Source organism: Ambystoma mexicanum, chromosome 3p (assembly GCF_040938575.1).
Source record: "Ambystoma mexicanum isolate Mex_15411 chromosome 3p, UKY_AmexF1_1, whole genome shotgun sequence".
In the NCBI taxonomy this organism is placed as follows: Eukaryota; Metazoa; Chordata; class Amphibia; order Caudata; family Ambystomatidae; genus Ambystoma; species Ambystoma mexicanum.
In genome coordinates, this window is record NC_090925.1 from 732609197 (window position 1) to 732627912 (window position 18716).

General features: G+C 46.4%; 1 protein-coding gene across 1 annotated transcript in view; it reads left to right on the forward strand.

The window, feature by feature from the left end:
- STK36 (serine/threonine kinase 36) overlaps positions 1–18716 on the forward strand; it is a 682518-nt gene that overhangs the window by 374382 nt on the left and 289420 nt on the right. The window contains exon 15 of the mRNA XM_069651602.1: positions 18495–18616. Coding sequence (XP_069507703.1) covers positions 18495–18616 — 122 coding nt within the window. The remainder of the gene's footprint in view (positions 1–18494; positions 18617–18716) is intronic.

The window sequence follows — 18716 nt, forward strand, 5'->3', positions numbered from 1 at the left end:
GTAGGCCCATCCTAGACCTATATCATCTGAACAAATACCCAAAGTCCCAAAAGTTTAGGATGGTCACGTTGCAACACATGCTCGGCCAATTGGAAAAAGACTTCTTGACCTCGTTTGACCTAGAGGACGCCTACTTCCATGTCCCCATTTGCAAGAAACATCAGAAGTTTCTCCGTTTTGTGGTGCAGTGACAGCACTACCAGTTCAAGGCTCTACCTTTCGGCTTGGAGTCGGCCCCCAGAGTGTTCACAGAATGCCTGGCACCAGTGGCGGCCAGTGCGCCCAGATGCCTATGGACCAGGTGCGCAATATAAATAAAATAAAGTAAGTCTACAGGGCATACACGTATGCCCGTACCTGGACGACTGCCTGATTTTCGCAGCCGACAGACACACGGAGACGAACGTCCAACTACTGACGGATCTGGAATTCTCCATCAACTATCCAAAGCCCTGCTTAACACCATCACAGAACGTGCTGTTCCTGGGTGCAAAACTCAATACAGTGTCTTGTCTGGCATCACCACTCGGAAGAGAGGGTGGCAGCCATTCAAAAAAAAGTCCAACGACTGTCGTCGACGAAGACAGCCACAGTGCAGCCCATCAAGTTGTTACTGGGCATCATATCATCCTGCATCTACCTAATCCGGCTCTGCAGGTCTCAAATGCGACCCCGTCAGGATTTCCTGGACGCCCGTTGGCTATGGGTGTCCGGAAGCTTCACAGACAAACGGGCGATAGGATGGTGAGGCGTCTGCTCAAACATCGCCCAAAGCACATGATTTAAAAAAAAAACATACCTGGAGATGGTCACGACGGACGCCTCCCTGAAAGGATGGGGAGCGCACACCAGAGGCCTGTGGGTGCCTGAGAAGGATCTTAATAACAACATCCTGGAGCTACGGGCAGAGTTCTGGGCCCTCAAGTTGTTCCTACCATCTCTGAAAGGCAGGGTGGTGAGGATCTTCACGGACAACACCACCACCATGTTCTACATCAGGAAATAGGGGGGCACTTGATCCCCAGTGCTCTACAAAGAAGTGCAGGACTTGTGGTGCTGGGCCGTCGGACAGGGAATGTTCCTCGTCCCTCTCCACCTGGCAGTAGTCAAGAACACCATTGCAGACTCCCTCAGCAGGGAACTGCACTCCTGCCATGAGTGGGAGCTTCGTCTGGATCCGGTGGACCACCTATTCGTCAAATGGGGCAGCTCCCAGATCAATCTGTTTGTGACGGCTGCAAACTCCAAGTGCCAAAGTTTACCAGCAGATTCCACCAACCAAGGAGTCTGGGGGATGCTTTCTCCTTCCTGGGGGAAGGGCTGTTCCTGTACGCGTTCCCTCCGTTCCCGCTACGAGTTATCAACACACTCAGACAGTGTCCATGCAAGATGATGCTTATTGCCCCGGTGTGGCTGAGGCAGATTTGGTATCCAGACCTGCTCAGCCTGTCAGCGTCGCCTCCGATCAATCTGCCAGTTGTTCCAGATATTCTCACCAGAGAAAGAGGTGCAATCCTTCATCATGACCCAGGATCGCTGAACCTGAAGGCATGGCCCCCGCAGCCCTAGAGTTTGGAGGATATGGGTTACCTGTGAACTGCAAGGAGATCTTAGCCAAGACTGTAGCACTTCAGGGCGTCTTTGACTTTGAAGTGCTACAGTCACAAGTGGAAGCGTTTCGCTACGTGGTGCTGGTCTCAGAAAATTACCCCTTTGAGGGTCACGGACCCGCAGATCCTGCCATTCTTCCTGCTACACCAGGTCTCCAGGAAGATCTTCACTTTGGTCCCACCGACTCGTCAAGGAATTTCTCAAAGGACTTTTTCGATCGTTCCCACCGGCGAAGGCTCCTGCTCTGGTGTGGGAACTCAACGTGGTTCTGATGAGGCTCATGGGGGCTCCCTTCAAGCCTATGCATCAGGCCCCTCTCAAGTTCCTCTCGTGGAAAGCTGCTTTCCTTGTAGCCATCACCTCTGCCAGAAGGGTAGGTGAGATCCAGGCCCTATCCTGCAAGCAACCATAACTGATTTTCCACAAATCGAGGGTGGTGCTGCGTACGCACCCCCCTTTTTCATGTCGAAGGTTCCGTCGGAATTCAACCTCAACGAGCCTTTGGTGTTACTTGTTTTTTCCTGAAACCTTCATCACCAGCAGAAAGGGCCTTGCACTCACTGGACGTTGCTCGTGCTCTTTGACATCGTGGAAGAGTTTTCGGAAGACTTCACAAATGTTCGTGAACTTTGGTCCTGCGAATCATGGGAAGGCCTTGTCCAAGGCTTCCATTTCAAGGTGGCTCTCTGGCTGCATCACCCACTGTCATTGGTTGGTGAACCGACTGCTGCCCAGCCGTCCAAGAGCCCACTCCACCAGAGCGATCGCTGCGACGACAGCATTCCTGTCTGGTGTGCCCCTGCTGGGCATCTGCAGGGCTACTACGTGGAGGTCCACAGACACACACCTTCACGAAGCTCTATTGAGTCGACAGAGATTTCAGGGAGGAGTCCATAGTCGGCCAAGCAGTGCTACGCAACCTGTTCGCTTGAGGTGAGCCTGTTCGATGTTATTCAAGGAACAAGTTTCTTACCTGTAACCTTCGTTCTCCAGCATGGGTCTGGCATGGATTGCCAGGCAAACACTCCCTCCGGTCCCTCTGCGGCTCTTCTTGGTCATGTTGCCACTTTACATGCTTACCAAATCTAAAGATGGCTGCTAGAGGAGGGTCTTGGCGAGAGGACTGTCATTGGATGGGGGCAGCATGACCCAGAGGACAGTGATTGGTTTAGAGGAGAAATACAGTTTTTAAGTGAAAGTGAACAGTTTTTTCTTGTACTGAGGATTCCCAGCCTGACGACAGGGAATATTCATGAGCATGTAAATCCATGCCAGACCCGTGCTGGAGAACAATAGCTACATGTAAGTAACGTGAACCTTATCCAGAAGATCACAGCAGAAAGGTGGGTTCACCATCTCCTGGATCCCTGTGATTTGTGTTATGACGTGCCAATGTGTGGGGGGTGGGGAGGAGTAACAAACCTAAAACCAGGGTGGGAAGATTTGGGAAGGCACTGATGTGTCTGGGATAGAGCTAGGGTTTGCAAGTTATCGTGACCTCCAAAGTATCCTCTGCGCCCATGTCTACAGTACCAGGTGCACATTAGGCCACAGATGGGGAAGACAATGATTTGTGTTAATTGACAATTTGGAGCTTCGTGCCTGATGACGTACAAAGAAGAACCCCACGTGGAAGAAGACGAGCAGGAGAAGCTGGGACCAATGTCCTGACATCCCTTATGGAGCAGGCGGTTTATGTATACGGTCGCACCAACCATCCACCTGGATCTGTAACCTATGTAATTTACGTCACTTATGACACTGTGCCTTTATAACTTGTTGCTTATGCTGTTTTTGTCAGTGCGCTCGGTGTTAAGAGTTCTTTGCTGGCATGTATTTTCCGTGGGTGTGATTAAACTTTGTTCTCCTTGCAAAAAGGTGTCCTGTGTGTCTTTCCCTAACGGGTTGTATTTATTCGAAGTGTGTGCGTTGGAGGTTTGTCAGACACTGCGAAGAAGGATTGCAACAGGAGTCGGCATGGTCAGGCAGCGACATGCAATCTTCAGTGGATAAACAAAGGAGGCCCAGCATCACTTTGGTTGATGCAAGAAGGCTGAAAATGCAGAAGCAGGCATCTTGTTACACAAGTTGAAGATCCCTCAAGTTCCCAAGAGGCACTCAGAAAGGCGACTGCTGCAGCGATGCAGCCTAGGGGAAAGTTGGTCCATGAACACTTCCAATGACTCAGAAGGCAGGGGTTGGTAATGGTTGTTCTCAGTGGCCAGAGGTTGACGCACTGACATGGGTGGTCTTGCGATCAGGCAGAGTGTCTGGATTACACAGGGACTTCCCTGGAGTTGGTGCTGACCAGCCGCATGTGTCATCCATCCGAATGAACGAAGGAACCCTCCTTTTATCCAAGGTTTGGGGTGAGAGCTTGCCCAAGCCTCCAGTGGTAAGGATCTGCACCATTCAAACTGGCAGTGCCTATCCAATCATAGATTGCTACTGGCTACATCTGCCCAGCAGCAGACATTCAGTTGCCAGGATGTGTACTATGATCAGACAGCCCTAGCCCCCACTTCCGCCTCACACACAATCCGCCTCTATGCCCGTGAAATCAGCAGCTTTCCCAGGGATAATGCATTCCGTGGATGGCATTTCTTGACCCAAGGCATCAGGAGGAAGGCCCAAGAACAATAAGGCCTAAGGACTAGCAAAGCAAAAACCTTGTGTTACGGCCATCTTAGGGTGCTAGTGAACAATTAAATTGTTACAAAAATGATAGATAACTGCTGCCACCAGCTCGTCCTAGGGACATTGTAATAGTAACCAAACAACCAATACGGAAAAATGTATAAGGATACAAAGTAGCCTAACTGCACTTCACTTTAAGATGTACTTCGTTGCGACAATACAAGAAATTCACAGAGAGACACAGTCTCTCAGTACCGGTTGTCTTAGGGACTGGACAGTTTCCGAATGCTATTGAGCAAAAGGGCATGGAAAGTAAAACATAAGGATTTAATTAACTCCAAAACGCCAGACAGGAATCCAATCAAAGCAAAAATAAAGAGTGTTCCACAGAGATCAATAGGAAGGAAGCAGCAAAAAGAAAATATTTTGTAGCATCCACCCACAGGGATCCAAAATTAAAACCTTTTCCCTAATGTTCCAGGATTAGAGTTGGAATAGTAAATCATTCCTGTCTACAATATGTTGGTGGAAATTACTAAAATATTTCCAGCATTATTCATTTGCTCTTCGCACTTCAATTTTAAAAGCATTTTAAAATTTGGCTGTGGCATCCCTCAGGGTAAAGAGTCCCTGGGGCATTAATGACCACTTATGAGAGAACACTTTTGTGCTTCTGTCCTTGTGGCTGTCTTCCACATGAGTTGGGATGGAATGTAGTCCGATATGCACGTCCTCTTTGCTGGCTTTGATGAGAGCCCAATAAATGGGCCTTTTGCTTGTCTGCACGCATCCCCAGCACAGACAGAAAAAATCATCTTGTGTGAGATATGAATACACATGAGCTGGCTGGCTGTGACCGCGCAGCTGTGCGAAGTTTTAATTTAGCCGGTCCTTCAGTTGGAGGCCCCCAGCCCAAAAGGTTGTATGACAAGAGGGGATCTGGAGCCATTCTTCAGTTGACCACTGGAATCAAGCATCTAAAGAAGCCACCATTTGCCAAATGATAGACCACTGTTGAGATGGATTTCTAGAATCTGGCCTGGTGGACAGATTTTAGGAGCCCCCTAGTTATAATGAACAGCAATCTCTTGAGAGGTTAGCCAAAACCCATTCAAGGTAAACGTGAAGAGCCGTCGAGGCTGTTCTCAGGAGAGTGGGAGTGGGGTCAGGTGTCCTCAATGACTCCACACATTATAATACACAATAATTAAATTTAGAAAGGAATGTATAAAAGCGTGATGCTTCGAGCTAGATGGCCCATGAGAGAGCTGGTCAGTCCACCGGTTTGTCCAGGGACACCTTCGACTGCTCAGGACAGCTGGAACTTCGAGAAGATGTTCAGACTAATTAGTCCCGGACTGAAGCACTGCTCAGGGTGTTTGGAGATCAGGTAGTCCAACAGCGCTTAACCATGCCATACGCAGGAAGGGATGCCAGGTCTCTTCAGGAGTCTTCTTCGGATCTCCAGTCAACTGTTAGTCTAAGAGGGATTCTTGGCTCCAACGCTGATCAGAAGAAATGGCTTGAGGAGTCCTCTTCATATCTAAAATCCAGCCTTGAATCAAGTCCAAGCCTACACCATTCAAACAACAAGGGACACCCATTGGTTTCACTAATGCCCCACACCTCAACTCACTGGCACCATGGATGTGGAATGGGACCAGACAGTCCCACCCCCCCTGGGCAACACAAAAGCAGGACTAGCCTGCGAAAGCTGCAGCATTCCCGGGCAAGTGCATTGCCTTATATGGGATTTCCTGACAAGGCAGGAAGAAGGACAAACTACAATATGACCAAAGAACAAGCAAAAATCTTGTGGCATGGCCATTTTAGGGCACTACCATGTTTAGTAGCCATATGTGGTAAACACATCTGTAGGCACATATAAAAGTAACCAAAAATCCCAAGTGTAAAACGCTAGGGTGATACAAAAGTATCCCCATTGTACGGATAAAAAGTAAACAAAAAAATGTAAAAGGGAAGCATAGTTTCCCAGTTCTGACCAGTTTCCCCATAACAAATGAGCAAGGAGGTGAAGCTGAAGGCTTTACTTCCCTTCAAAAAGTCAGAACAGGTTCAAAAACAAAAGCAAAAAGATTGGGGGTCCATAGAAAGTATGGAGGGAAAGTTGAGAAATCTTTCCTAACAACCACAAGTGAGGCGCTGCTCTTCACTCTACAGTGAAAACCTTCCATGGTGCCGCTCACACTTGAACTAGTGTGCCTAACATGTTCTGAGCCCTGCATCGCAACTGTTGTCCTCCCGGAACTCTGTGAAGTGATGGCCCTGATCTGGATTCCAACATCCGAGGAGATGCCGTCTCCTGTAGCTGGGATATTGCTGATATTGCTTAATAGTGCGCTCAAATATTTTATTGTGCCGAGCGTTCGGGCATGTGTTTTAAGCAAACTGAACGATTGTAAAAACATTTCCTATGCACCTTACCTTAGTTTTCCGCACTTTTACACATGCAAAATCAGGCAGCGGGGCGCGGCCATATTGTGCTAAACTTATCCTTTGCTGCATCGCCCTAAGTTGAACTGCCCTCGCGGCACTAAATCATATCCCCCGCCCCTGAAGCTGACATCACCATTCTTAGCGATATTCTCCACCTATTTTCATGACGTTAGTGGGCAGCGTAGCCAAACGTGCCAAGTAATTACCTACGTCTTAATGTTAGTTGACGCGAAACCCGCAATATCAACACACATATCCTCTCACAGCACAGCGTGTCCCAAATCGGAATAGAAAACATTATTTTTAAAGGAAACACGAATACTCTGCAATTTATAATGTGTTTTTATTTCACAATAAACGCTCCGAGAACATCCGCCAATTTCTATGTTCAACTACATTTTTTATTTCTTTCTTTTCGAACATCAAATCTTTTATCATGACGTACACTGTGTTCCTTTCGGTAGAAGAAGCGCATTTGACGCATCTTGAATCACAAGGCTTCGCCATCAGCTTCTTGCTAGACCACCGTAAACGATGCCAGGTTTTTCCTTGTTGCTGGTACCGCGAAAGGGCACATCGGTCCGGGCGATCGTTCCCACATCAGCATAATTGTAACCCAGCCAGCCATTTAGGCGTATCTGCCACTACCTGCTGAAGAACCCGTCACTGGGTATCTGGAATTGATGACATTCGCAGAAAGGAAGGATGTAGCTGTGTAGAAAACATAACAGAAATATATCTCCGTAGCTGTTCTTTATTCAAATGTATCCATTTACCCTTTAATTCTGCACTGGGTGAAACCTAATAATGAACACAAAGCAGAAACAATGGCAACACAGAGAAAACATTGTGGAAAGTTGGAGTCTACGATGTGCTTGAGAGGTTAGTGCTGTGGAGTATGTTTAGCTTGCAATGGGATGCGAATGTGGAAGCTGACGGAAGAATTCAAACAACACATAGACGGCATTATAACAGAATATTAGCAACGAACTTGGCGTTGGTGGAACCTGTGGGAACCCAGACGTGGACTCCATGCATTTCGGTGCTGGACTGCCCATGTGCCCTGGACAAAGACAAATGCATACAGGTTGTGTTTGCGTGTCATCACAGTATGCCCCAACCAACCACCCATTACAATGTAAGCCAGCAATAACGGTCAGAAAATGAAACCTTGACTCGTTTGTCTATAAACTCGTCTACAGTAAAACTTACATTATATTTGGTATTTCCAATCTCTTGGTGTAACGCAGAGTGTCCGCTCAGATGAACGGTTTCCATAAAATGAAATTACAAAATCCTTTGTCCAGTTTTAAAGAAATGGTGAACCTTCTCATTTTTGCGGGTATTACACACCTCCCGTCATTTCATCCATAACAAATCCTCCCTTTCTTCCAAGGACGAACAACAATTGAACCTTCTTAGGAGCGCGTATTCTAAGTTTCCTTTTGGTGAAGGAAAGCCACAAATCAAAAACATACTGTACAGGATGTGTCGGTGTGAACAGCCCACACGCAACATCAAACGCAATGACCTTCATTCTCATGGGAGTGATTAGCCCGGCCAACCAACGTGGCATTCGAAATCTGTTAAAAAAACAAACTAATTGTTTGCTGGCATCCACCAATGCTGCGCTTTCGTGAACATTTACTCTTCTATATTGTTACTGATTTAGTTATTTTATGACAACAGTTCCAGTTAGTGTCCTCCCCATTGTCATCTGCGTGCGCCCTGTTTCCACGGAGGAATGTGCTCTGCGGATAACGTGAGACACTAACAAGTCATAAATCCAAGTGCCCTTCCATCTCCACTGAACTTCCCGTGCAATAACAAATGTTGGAGGAGAGGCGGTACATCCCGCCCCACTGCACCATTCTTGTACCAGGCAAATGATGTATAAGCTAAGGTGGGAAATATCACCACCCCTCCTGTACCTATTTGCCTCATCCATGTTTCATATAAGTGTATTAACGCTGTGCTAATGTGTATTCTTGGAACTCCACTTTGTTTCCTTCCAAACGGCTTCTTTTTTTTTCGAGGCCCTCTACCCCTCTTGCGAACTGTTCACTCTCACACTAAGAGCACGGCGCACAGCCAACCCCCACCACCTCTGTCAGCTCAGCGCGTCTCCTGTTCTCACAGGAATGCAGCTCTTCATTTCATACCAACAGCGTCCTTTCAAGAAAAAAAATGTATTAAGAAAACACCAGCCCAAAACACTTCGAGAAAACAATTTTTTTTATTTTTATTTACCCTTGTTTTCTTAATTTTCTGTGAAACCGTGGTCTTCTCTGTAACGACTGCACCAGCAAGTTGGTCCACCACCTCTGATCCACATGCCTCCTCTTCTAATTCCTGACCTTGTATACTTTCCTTGAATAGAATATTGATTTAAAAAAAAGAATCAAACATTTTTTAAATTAAAATCTTTCATCGCACACATAGCTTACATACATATCCACGTAAACGGTGTACGTCATTTAATAAAAATATACATTTCGAATTTCACCTGATTGATGGCAAGTGTACTCGATCAGAGTTCACCGTGCCAAACATACTGATTGTAATGTTGCCCTCAAACATTTTGCAATGTATTCTGCATTAGGGAGAAATTGTAACGTTAGAACTGAAATGATAAACGTTTGAAAGACTGCACTTAAGTCACTGTCTAATAGTATCCTATGTAGGACTTACTTTCTTTCATTCAAGGGAGCGGTCAGTACGCATACCTCGTACTCTGGACCAGCTCGAAGGTATGATGTAAATGTAGTCGAAGTACCTGCATACCCCTGTAACACAGTACTTGTTTTTAGTATGGATGAAAACAGTGAAATGGAACAGAGACAATGGGATGAAGACAATGGCACATATAAAGAGAAACCCTTAAATGACACATAGTGTAAAGTACCGACAGGATACATAAACAATTTCATATTATTCTCGTAATTGAAAAGTGAAATAAAATTACCTGATAGGCACTAGAAGTTGTTATTGTCTTCGGATAAGAAATGGATGCAGAATCTTGCGCCTTCATTTTCAGTGCATTGTCACAAAGTGGTAAATGGGAAAATTAGATTTGCATTAGGTATGTGGGAACTCTTGATATTATGACCATTGGTATACTGGATGTGTATGTGGTGTCGTCACTTGCAAGTGTCTGTGCTCCAGTCAGTATGCTCTCCAAAAAAAAAAAATGGACATGTCAAGCACACGATTACGAAAAAAAGATTATGCTTCTTTTGAAGGGCACTATGGCATTGTTTTCTATGGTCATAATTACTTTCTATGATGCTCTATAAACCAGGGACAGATGTGTAGTAAAATTTGGTATAGTTAATAGGTAATACAATCTGGTAAATATGCAATTCATTATCCGGGGCTCACCTGAGGCAGCGTGTGCACAAATAGAGTTGGAATTGCATTGGAAGCAATTTACAAGACGTTCTGAGTCGATGCTTTTTTGTGTACTGCGATTGGTCGTACATATTCGGGGTAAAGTGCAGGCTGCAGATGCGGAATCGATTGGCCCTCGAGTCTCCCAAGACATCCTCGACTCTACTTTAAAGCTCGTCCACCGGAAATCCACAACGCCCAACCCATTCTCTTATTAAATCAATATTCGTCAGGAATTTATGCATGATAGTGCCCATACTGTTGACATGGCTCCTAGAACGGCAACCAAAAACCATACAAGCAGGCATTCTTGAGAAATCTGTATAAAAAAAGTACACATCACAAAAATATTCTACTGAATGTATGAGATTGATGGGATTATATCAAAGTTTTCTATGCAATGTTTCTTTTGGTCAAAGAAGCAAAACCTGTGTAGCGTAGTCGAATATACACCGGGATAACTTTCATACATAATTGATTGATGCAGCGTAATTCGTAACTTGTTACTCGTCCGTTGACTGCACTTTCATGCTTATAGACCTGGTTCAAGAAAGATGCAATTCTATCACAATTGACACTGATGAAATTTGCTATATTTCGCGATCAGAACACTTTAAACAGTAGACTATGGGTAAAGTCATTGAGATGAATGAACATTACACCACTAGGTACATTCGTTCAAAATAGATATTCCTTTAAAGGTTTGTTCTAAAAGATTGATGCCTACTATGAATAATATCATCTGTAACAGTCTCTTGTAATTGGTTGTTGTAATAAATCAATTTTCCTTAGGTTTGAGCATTGCTTCATAATTAAGGACACTTTAACCTTAATGTGTCAACATTTTCACTCTAGCATTGTTTTTCTTTGCTGTAGTGAGGATAAATGCTGTATATATGTGTGAACTGTGACAATCAATTGACTGCCCACACCATCTGTGTGTGGTTAAATTGCGCAAGATTATTTTCTCTCGGTTATCATTAATATTCTGTTAGTAATTCATTTTTTTCATTGTTTTGGACTGTGTACTTTTCTTTCAGCTATGTTCTGATATTATTTGGTTTGTTCTACTTGGGCCCCATATTGTTTATTGTTTCACTGGTTGGGTTGGTTTCATGGGCGGCTGTTTTTTTTTTTTTACTTTCTTCATTAGTTTAACTTATTTCTAATTTATGTTCTGTTAGACGTTCATTATGGCACTTAAAGATACTATGCACATGACAAATTGTTTATTGGTACAGTTAGCCTTAAGTGTCAGACCACTGTATGTACTTTCATTAGAGTGGATTATTATCTATATCTATATATATATATATATATATATATATATATATATATATATATATATATATATAATATATATATTTCTGAGGCCTGTGGAATCTGCTTAGATCACATGCTGTGCATAGGCCGACATCTAATGGAAGCTGCAGAGTATTAGTTTGTTTTTCGAAACTCGAAAATGGGCGTCGACACAGGGCGTGCCAGTAATACTATCCCTACTGTGACGTCCACTGTACCCATGATCCCTCACGCGTCTAGGACCCTCAGATTGTTTTTTTCCGCCATACTGGTCGGAAGCATCCCGCAGAGTTCCCTGGCCTTAGCCATAATTTTGCGAAATATCTTAATATTTCCCCATTTTCTCCACCCCAACGTCCAGTCACCGAACTTCGACACTCGGCGCCGGCCCGGAGAAGAAAACAACCGTCGAGAGCTGCACGACGGACTTGGGCCTCGGAAGTACGGAGAGTGGGGGGTGGTACATACTCTACATATATATATATATATATATATATATATATATATGTATATATACATTTTCTTATATATTCCTACACACACTAGCCCGCTGTCACAGGGTGCATATGGAGGGTACCCCTTTCCAATTTTGCCCCAAGTGCAACCGCAAGTACCCTTGGGTTGACAGACACGCCACATGCAACCTCTGCTTGCCGAGGGACCACCCCGAGACGAACTGCAGAGCGTGTAGTCGGTTTAAACTGAAGACCCTAAAGGACCGTTCGATCAAACGTTGGGCCCACCACGCCAGGTGACAAGAGGCCATGGCAGCAGAGGGCGCCTTCAGTGATGGCATCGATGCCGTGCTTTCAGACGGCGAGGGCAACGTGGCGTCGAGAGACAGCCAAGTGCAAGTCCCCGACCTCGGAAGGTTGTCAGGCAGGGCAGCTATGGGGAAAACCCCCGGCGACACGAGCGCTACCCACAACACTTCCACTAAACACGCGAAGTCCAACCAAGATTCGACGTGCACGTCGAGTTCTCGGAAAGAGGCACACAGAGAACAGTCCACCGAATCGGTGTCCTCTGGGCGTTCTCGATCAAGATCGCCGCATGACACCAGGCAACCATCCACTGTTGCCAAAAGCGCCTCACTCCCTAAGGTAACAGAGGTTCGATCGTCGGAAGACAAAGCCGACCTCTATCCCCAGGCCGCACTCCAGGAGTCAGCGTCAGCAGACCGCGTGACGGCTGCTCCCGAGTCCCGACCTCCACACTCTAGAGATAGGGACACTACCCCCGAATCTCGACACCAGACGTCGAAAGGCTCTGAAGGAGTGAAAACACCAGGGAAAACACTCTTCCACTCACGGGGAGGGGGGAAAACAGCAGAAGAAGCACTCTCAACCTTCTTCTACACCACAGAAACAGACAGACAAGTCACAGTCTTCTGTTAATTTACTCAAGACCTCTGCACAAGGCCATAGGTCCAGTCAGGATAGAACAGGGAAACTCTCCCAGGAAAGAGTAATCCCCAGCTCTAAGGAATGGTCTAGTGAGGACATAGACAGAGTTATGTATAGGATGTCATCCCTGGCAGACTTCTATGCCAAGAATCCTGAGCACTTCCTCTCCTATACCCCTGACGGGGCTACACCCTTAGGGTCTAGAGACCCGGTACCCCCAAGTAAGAAATCCCGGGTTGAAGCACCAACACAAAGTCGGTCTTCGGACCCCTTCTGCATACAGCCTTAGTCTCAATATAATGAGGATCCACTTTTGATTGAGGATCCAGATTTGGGCATGTTGGGAGACCAAACTGGGATGGACTACTATGGGGATGATGAGTACCAAGAGGAGGACGAGGATGACCCAGAAACCTACAGGGTAGACTCCCCCAGTAGACAAAGAACCTCTGGTTACCGACTCCCCGGTTGACAACCAACCTCTCCTGAATGAGGTTTTGTCCAGAGCGGCAGAACACTTCCGCATAGATACCCAGGGAGCACAGGAAGAGAGGGATTGTGCCGAGGAGCTAGTGGGAGAAAGGAGACCTGTTTCCCAGGCCATCCCTATTTGCAAATCTATACAGAGGAGAATAGACCGTTCCCTTCTAAATCCCAACCTCACCAGGGCAGTAAACCCCAGGATCGAAAAACTATTCAGGGCAGCCCAGTCAGACCTGCTGTACATAAGGGAGCAACTGAAACCGTACTCCCTGGTAGTGACAAACACCCGAAAGAGGGCGGGAATGCCCCTATCATCGTCTGAAACTCCCCCTGACAAGGTGAGGAAAAAGATCTATGGTTTGGGTAGAAAGGTAGCCTCCACTTCCGCCTACCAGGCAAGGATTGCCAACTCCACCACCCTACTGGCGAGTTACAACTGCCACCAATGGGAACAGGTCGCGGCACTCATCGACTCTGCCCCGGAACCATTAAAAGGCCAGTTGGCACAGGTTGCATCGGAAGGAAGAGCCGTGTCCGGTTGCATCCTTAAAGCAACCTTTGATGCCGCGGATAACGCCGGCAGACTGATAGCATAGAGCACTGTTATCAAAAGACATGCTTGGTTAAGACAATCTGGGTTCAAACCCGAGACACAAGCATCTTTAATAAAACGGTGGAGCCTGATCTACTGTTTGGCAAGGCGGTAGAGGACGCTCTAAAAAATGCCAAGGATGAGTACGAGACTCTCAAATCGCTGGGCCAGTTAACCAACAAACCCCCGAATTAAAGAGGGAATGGCAATTTTCGTCGCCCACGCGGCCAAAATTCCCAAAGAGGCTCCAACTATTCCCAGGGGCAGGGTACACGATGGAACAACAACAACTAGCAGTCTACCCAAGGTTATGGCAGGGGTAACAAAAGAGGACGTGGTAAGGGTAGAGGCAGCCCCATTAGAGGCCCAAAACAGTGACGTTCCGTTCAGGGTCCCTTCTCACGCATCCCCAGTAGGGGGGCGCATTTCCAACTTCACCCAAGCTTGGGAAGGGATCACATCAGACAGATGGGTGCTGTCCACAGTGTCCGTAGGATACTGCATAGAACTGTTGGAGCGTCCCCGAAACCATCCTCCACGACAAAAAGTGCATTCTTTAGACCACCAGAAGATCCTCCTTGAAGAGATCACCAATCACCAAGTCTGGTGCTAAGCACCTCCAAACAGTTCCTAGGAGCTGTCCTAAAAACACAAGAGGGGTTGGCCTTTCCATCAGAGGAAAGAATTCGGAATATACTGCTGCAAATTCCGCAATATCAGGCCGGTCGCCAGATAATGGTACGCAAAGCAATGCGTTTGCTGGGCATGATGGCGTCATGTATTTACCTGGACCCCACGCGCGCCTGCGCATGCGCCCCATGCAAGAATGGTTGGCGAAACAGTGGTCTACAGCCATGTTTTACCTGAACAAACGAGGAGGGACTCGTTCGCCAAATCTGTCCAAGTTTGCCCAGAAAATTTGGATATGGGCACTCAGACGGAACATCTTCCTGTCATCTCAACATGTTCCAGGGGATCTCAATTCTCTGGCGGACGCTTTGAGCAGAGATCCCCTCCCAGAGGAACACGAATGGTGTCTGCACAGAGAAATCGTAGAAGATCTCTTCTCTCAGTGGGGTTTCCCCACTATAGACCTATTCGCCACAAGCGAAAACAGACAGTGCCCAGAATTCGCATTCAGGTTCCCCCAACCAGACTCCCAGGGGAATGCCGTGTGGATAAACTGGTCAGGGATGTTTGCGTACGCTTTTCCACCAACACCTCATCAGGAAGGTGGTCAACAAGATGAACAGAGAATCGATGACGCTCGTCCTAGTTGCTCCCCTTAGGGCGAAACAACTGTGGTTCCCACACTTACGCAGACTAGCGGTGTGCGAACCCATCAAACTCCCGGGCAGGTACAACCTACTGTCCCAGCACGAAAGTCAGAAAGTGCATCCTCAACCCAACTCAATGAACCTGGCAGCATGGCTCCTGAGGTCATAGAGTTTGGTCAAATCAATTTACCGCAGAGATATATGGACATCCTAAAAGAATCTAGGAAGCCAAACACGAGGCACTGCTACTTTGACAAATGGAAAAGATTTGTTATCTTGTGCCAAAATAAGCAAATCAACCCAGTTGATTGCACTCCTTCCACTATTGTCACATAGATGCTCCACCTGCTGGACGCAGGGTTGGTTTTTAACTCACTAAAGGTACACCTGGCAGCGCTGTCAGCATACACCACCTCCCATAACAAGGTGTTGTGGTGGAAAGTACCAGTGGTTAAAGCCTTCATGGAAGGAGTAAAGAGACTTCACACTCCAATTTCAAACCCACCACCAGGATGGGACCTTAACGTGGTGCTCTCTAAACTCAGCTCATGCATAAAAGCAGTCTCAAACACCTGACTTATAAGACGACCTTCTTAGTAGCCATTACATCTATAAGAAGGGTCCGTGAAATTCAGGCTCTCAGTGCAGGATCCTTTCTTTACGGTTCATAAAGATAAACTGATTTTACGTACACACCCTAGGTTCTCACCTAAGTTTATTTCTAAATTCCACGTGAACCAGTCCATCGAGCTTCCGGCTTTCTTCCAAGACCCACAAAGCTCGGCTGAGGTGAAACTACACACCCTAGATGTGCGTAGGGCAGTCCTATGCTATGTAAACAAACCAGACTGCTAAGAAAAACAGATCAACTGTTTGTCTCTGTAGCTACAGGCAAAGAGGGAGATCGCCATCTAAAGGTGCCATCTCTAAGTGGATTGTTAACTGTATCCAGCTGTGTTACTCCCTTTCTGAAAAAACTTTGCCTTTCACGCCAAGATCCCACTCTACAAGAGGCATTGGGGCCACTCTGGCTTTCATTGCAAATGTACCGCTTGACACCATTCGCAAAGCAGCTACTTGGAGCTCTATTCACACTTTTACTCAGCACTACTGCATTGACACCCATTCCAAGACAGATACTCAAGTGGGACAAGCGGTTCTAAAACATTTATTTGCTCATGACCCTTCTCACATCCCATCTCCTTCTTCTAACACTGCTCGGCAATCTATGCACAGCATGTGATTTAAGCAGATTCCACAAGCCTCAAAAGGGATACTTTACTCACCGTAATCGTATTTCTGATGCTTGTATCTGCTTAGATTCACATGCGACCCACCCTTCTTACCCTCTGAGAGAAGGGGCATGGATGCTTGTAGTTTTATCTATCTATCTGCTTGGATTATATGTACTCGCGCTACTCCTCATGCTACCTCATGTCAGAAAAAATACAATCTGAGGGTCCTAGACGCGTGAGGGATCATGCGTACAGTGGACGTCACACTAGGGATAGTATTACTGGCACGCCCTGTGTCGACGCCCATTTTCACGTTTCGAAAAACAAACTGTAATACTCTGCAGCTTCCACTAGATGTCGGCCTATGCACAGCATGTGAATCTAAGCAGATACAAGCATCAGAAATACGATTACGGTGAGTAATGTATCATATATATATATATATATATATATATATATATATATATATATATATATACCGCTTTGATATGTTTCCGTATTCAGCTAATGCAATTTATTAGTGTTATGTTGCCCTTTGCTGTCCAAATGGTAAAGTGCGCACACTTCAACAGCAGCTATCATTTTAAAATACATTGACTACTGCAACAGCCTCTTCCTTAATCTACCCTCTGCACCCCCTCCAGCTTGTCCAGAATAGGGCTGCAAGACTTATCCTTGGCCTCAAGCCCAAGGACCCGATCTCTCAGCCCTAAAATCCCTCCACTGGCTCCCTGTTGCGGGCAAGGATCACATTTAAATCCCTCTGCATCATCCATGAGGCTGTCTGGGGCCGAGGACCAATCTATTGACAACTTGCTCTCACCAAATACTTTCCTTTCAGATCCTTATGCTGCCCCGGCTCCAACTCTGTGTGTCAGGTGCTTTTCTAAGCAGCAAGCTGGGGGAAGATCGCTCTCATTGGTTGGCTCCCTCCTCTGGAACAGCCTCCCCCCTTCTCTCCGTCTTGAGCCAGACTTCCTCAAATTCCGGAAGCTCCTCATGGCCTTCCTCTTCACCTGCTCCTTCCCCCCTCTCACTCCTGTGCTAATACCCCACAGACGCTGAGCTTGGTGGCCTGGACCATGTGTCCTTCTGGGTCCTGGCCTGTCGCCCAATACCCTTCAGCATTCTGCACCTTCCCAGCACTTGCCTTCAGGCACCCACTGGCCTGTGCTTTACATGCCTGCGCTTATAAATGGCAGATGACCACTCTGTACCAAGCAATCTCTGCCAGGTACTTAATGTTGCACACAATTGACTCCTTGGCACTTCCCTCTGTGGACCTCCTAGCACTTACCCCCCCGTCCCCGGCCCTTTCTCTCTCTCGCTGCACTTGCATGTTCTGAATGCTCACAAGGCCTAGTAGGACCACCCCTTTCCCCTGATCATCTGTTTCTTTGCCTTTGTTTCCATCTTCGCTCCCCTTCGTCCTGTGGGCACTTTGAAACACAATTTCTTGATGGATAAGCGCCTTACAAATGCACAATAAATAAATAAATGGATGTTGAACAATACGCACAGTGTTGCGCCAGTGTTTTAGTGGTAAGTAACTTTTTCATCATTGTCCTACACCTCATTCATTTTGGCAGCTATTTGATGAAAAGCAACCCTGCCTTTGCCCTTAATTTGAAATATGTGTAACTATGCAGTTTCATTATCCCACATTTCAGTTTCACAGCACTGTTACCCATTAGCAAAAGCAGAAGTATAGGTGGAAAACCTGATTACCCCTCTCTACGTAATCAGGTTTTCCACCTATACCTCTGTATCTGAGACTTTTCCCAATCGAAAGCTGATCCCACGGAAACAAAAAATAAGGGAAAATACCCTATATTGATATCACCCATTAGCAAAATACAGAATGATACTAAACTAACAGTTGGTTGTTGAAGTGGTGGTTGGTATTGTTCTGCATGCCATTGTGACATCACATGAAGTACGTCCTGTGATACTGGTGAGAGGCAGTGTATGATGTAAAACCTACCTGTTTCGCCCAGGATGAGGACTGCACCATTAAAGTGCCACTCGCCAAATTGTTTATAGGGTGAACGCTGCAAAGTGTTCCATAATGTTGTGTGCTTGCCTCTGTGAACTCTACCATTAGGACGTGATGGTGTTAACGTGAAAGAGTCCAGGGACAGAAAAGTGGCTGTCTCCATCGTGGCACTAGCAGCTATCTGCAAATTACCCACTGGACTTCGAGAAGGTCGAGAGGTCAAGGAGAAGGTATGCACCCCTGTAATTTGACCCATGCGATATTTGCCATTGGCCTGGAGAGACCACCTGACACAAAACTCCCTGTGGCATGTTCCCTGCAGGAGCCACC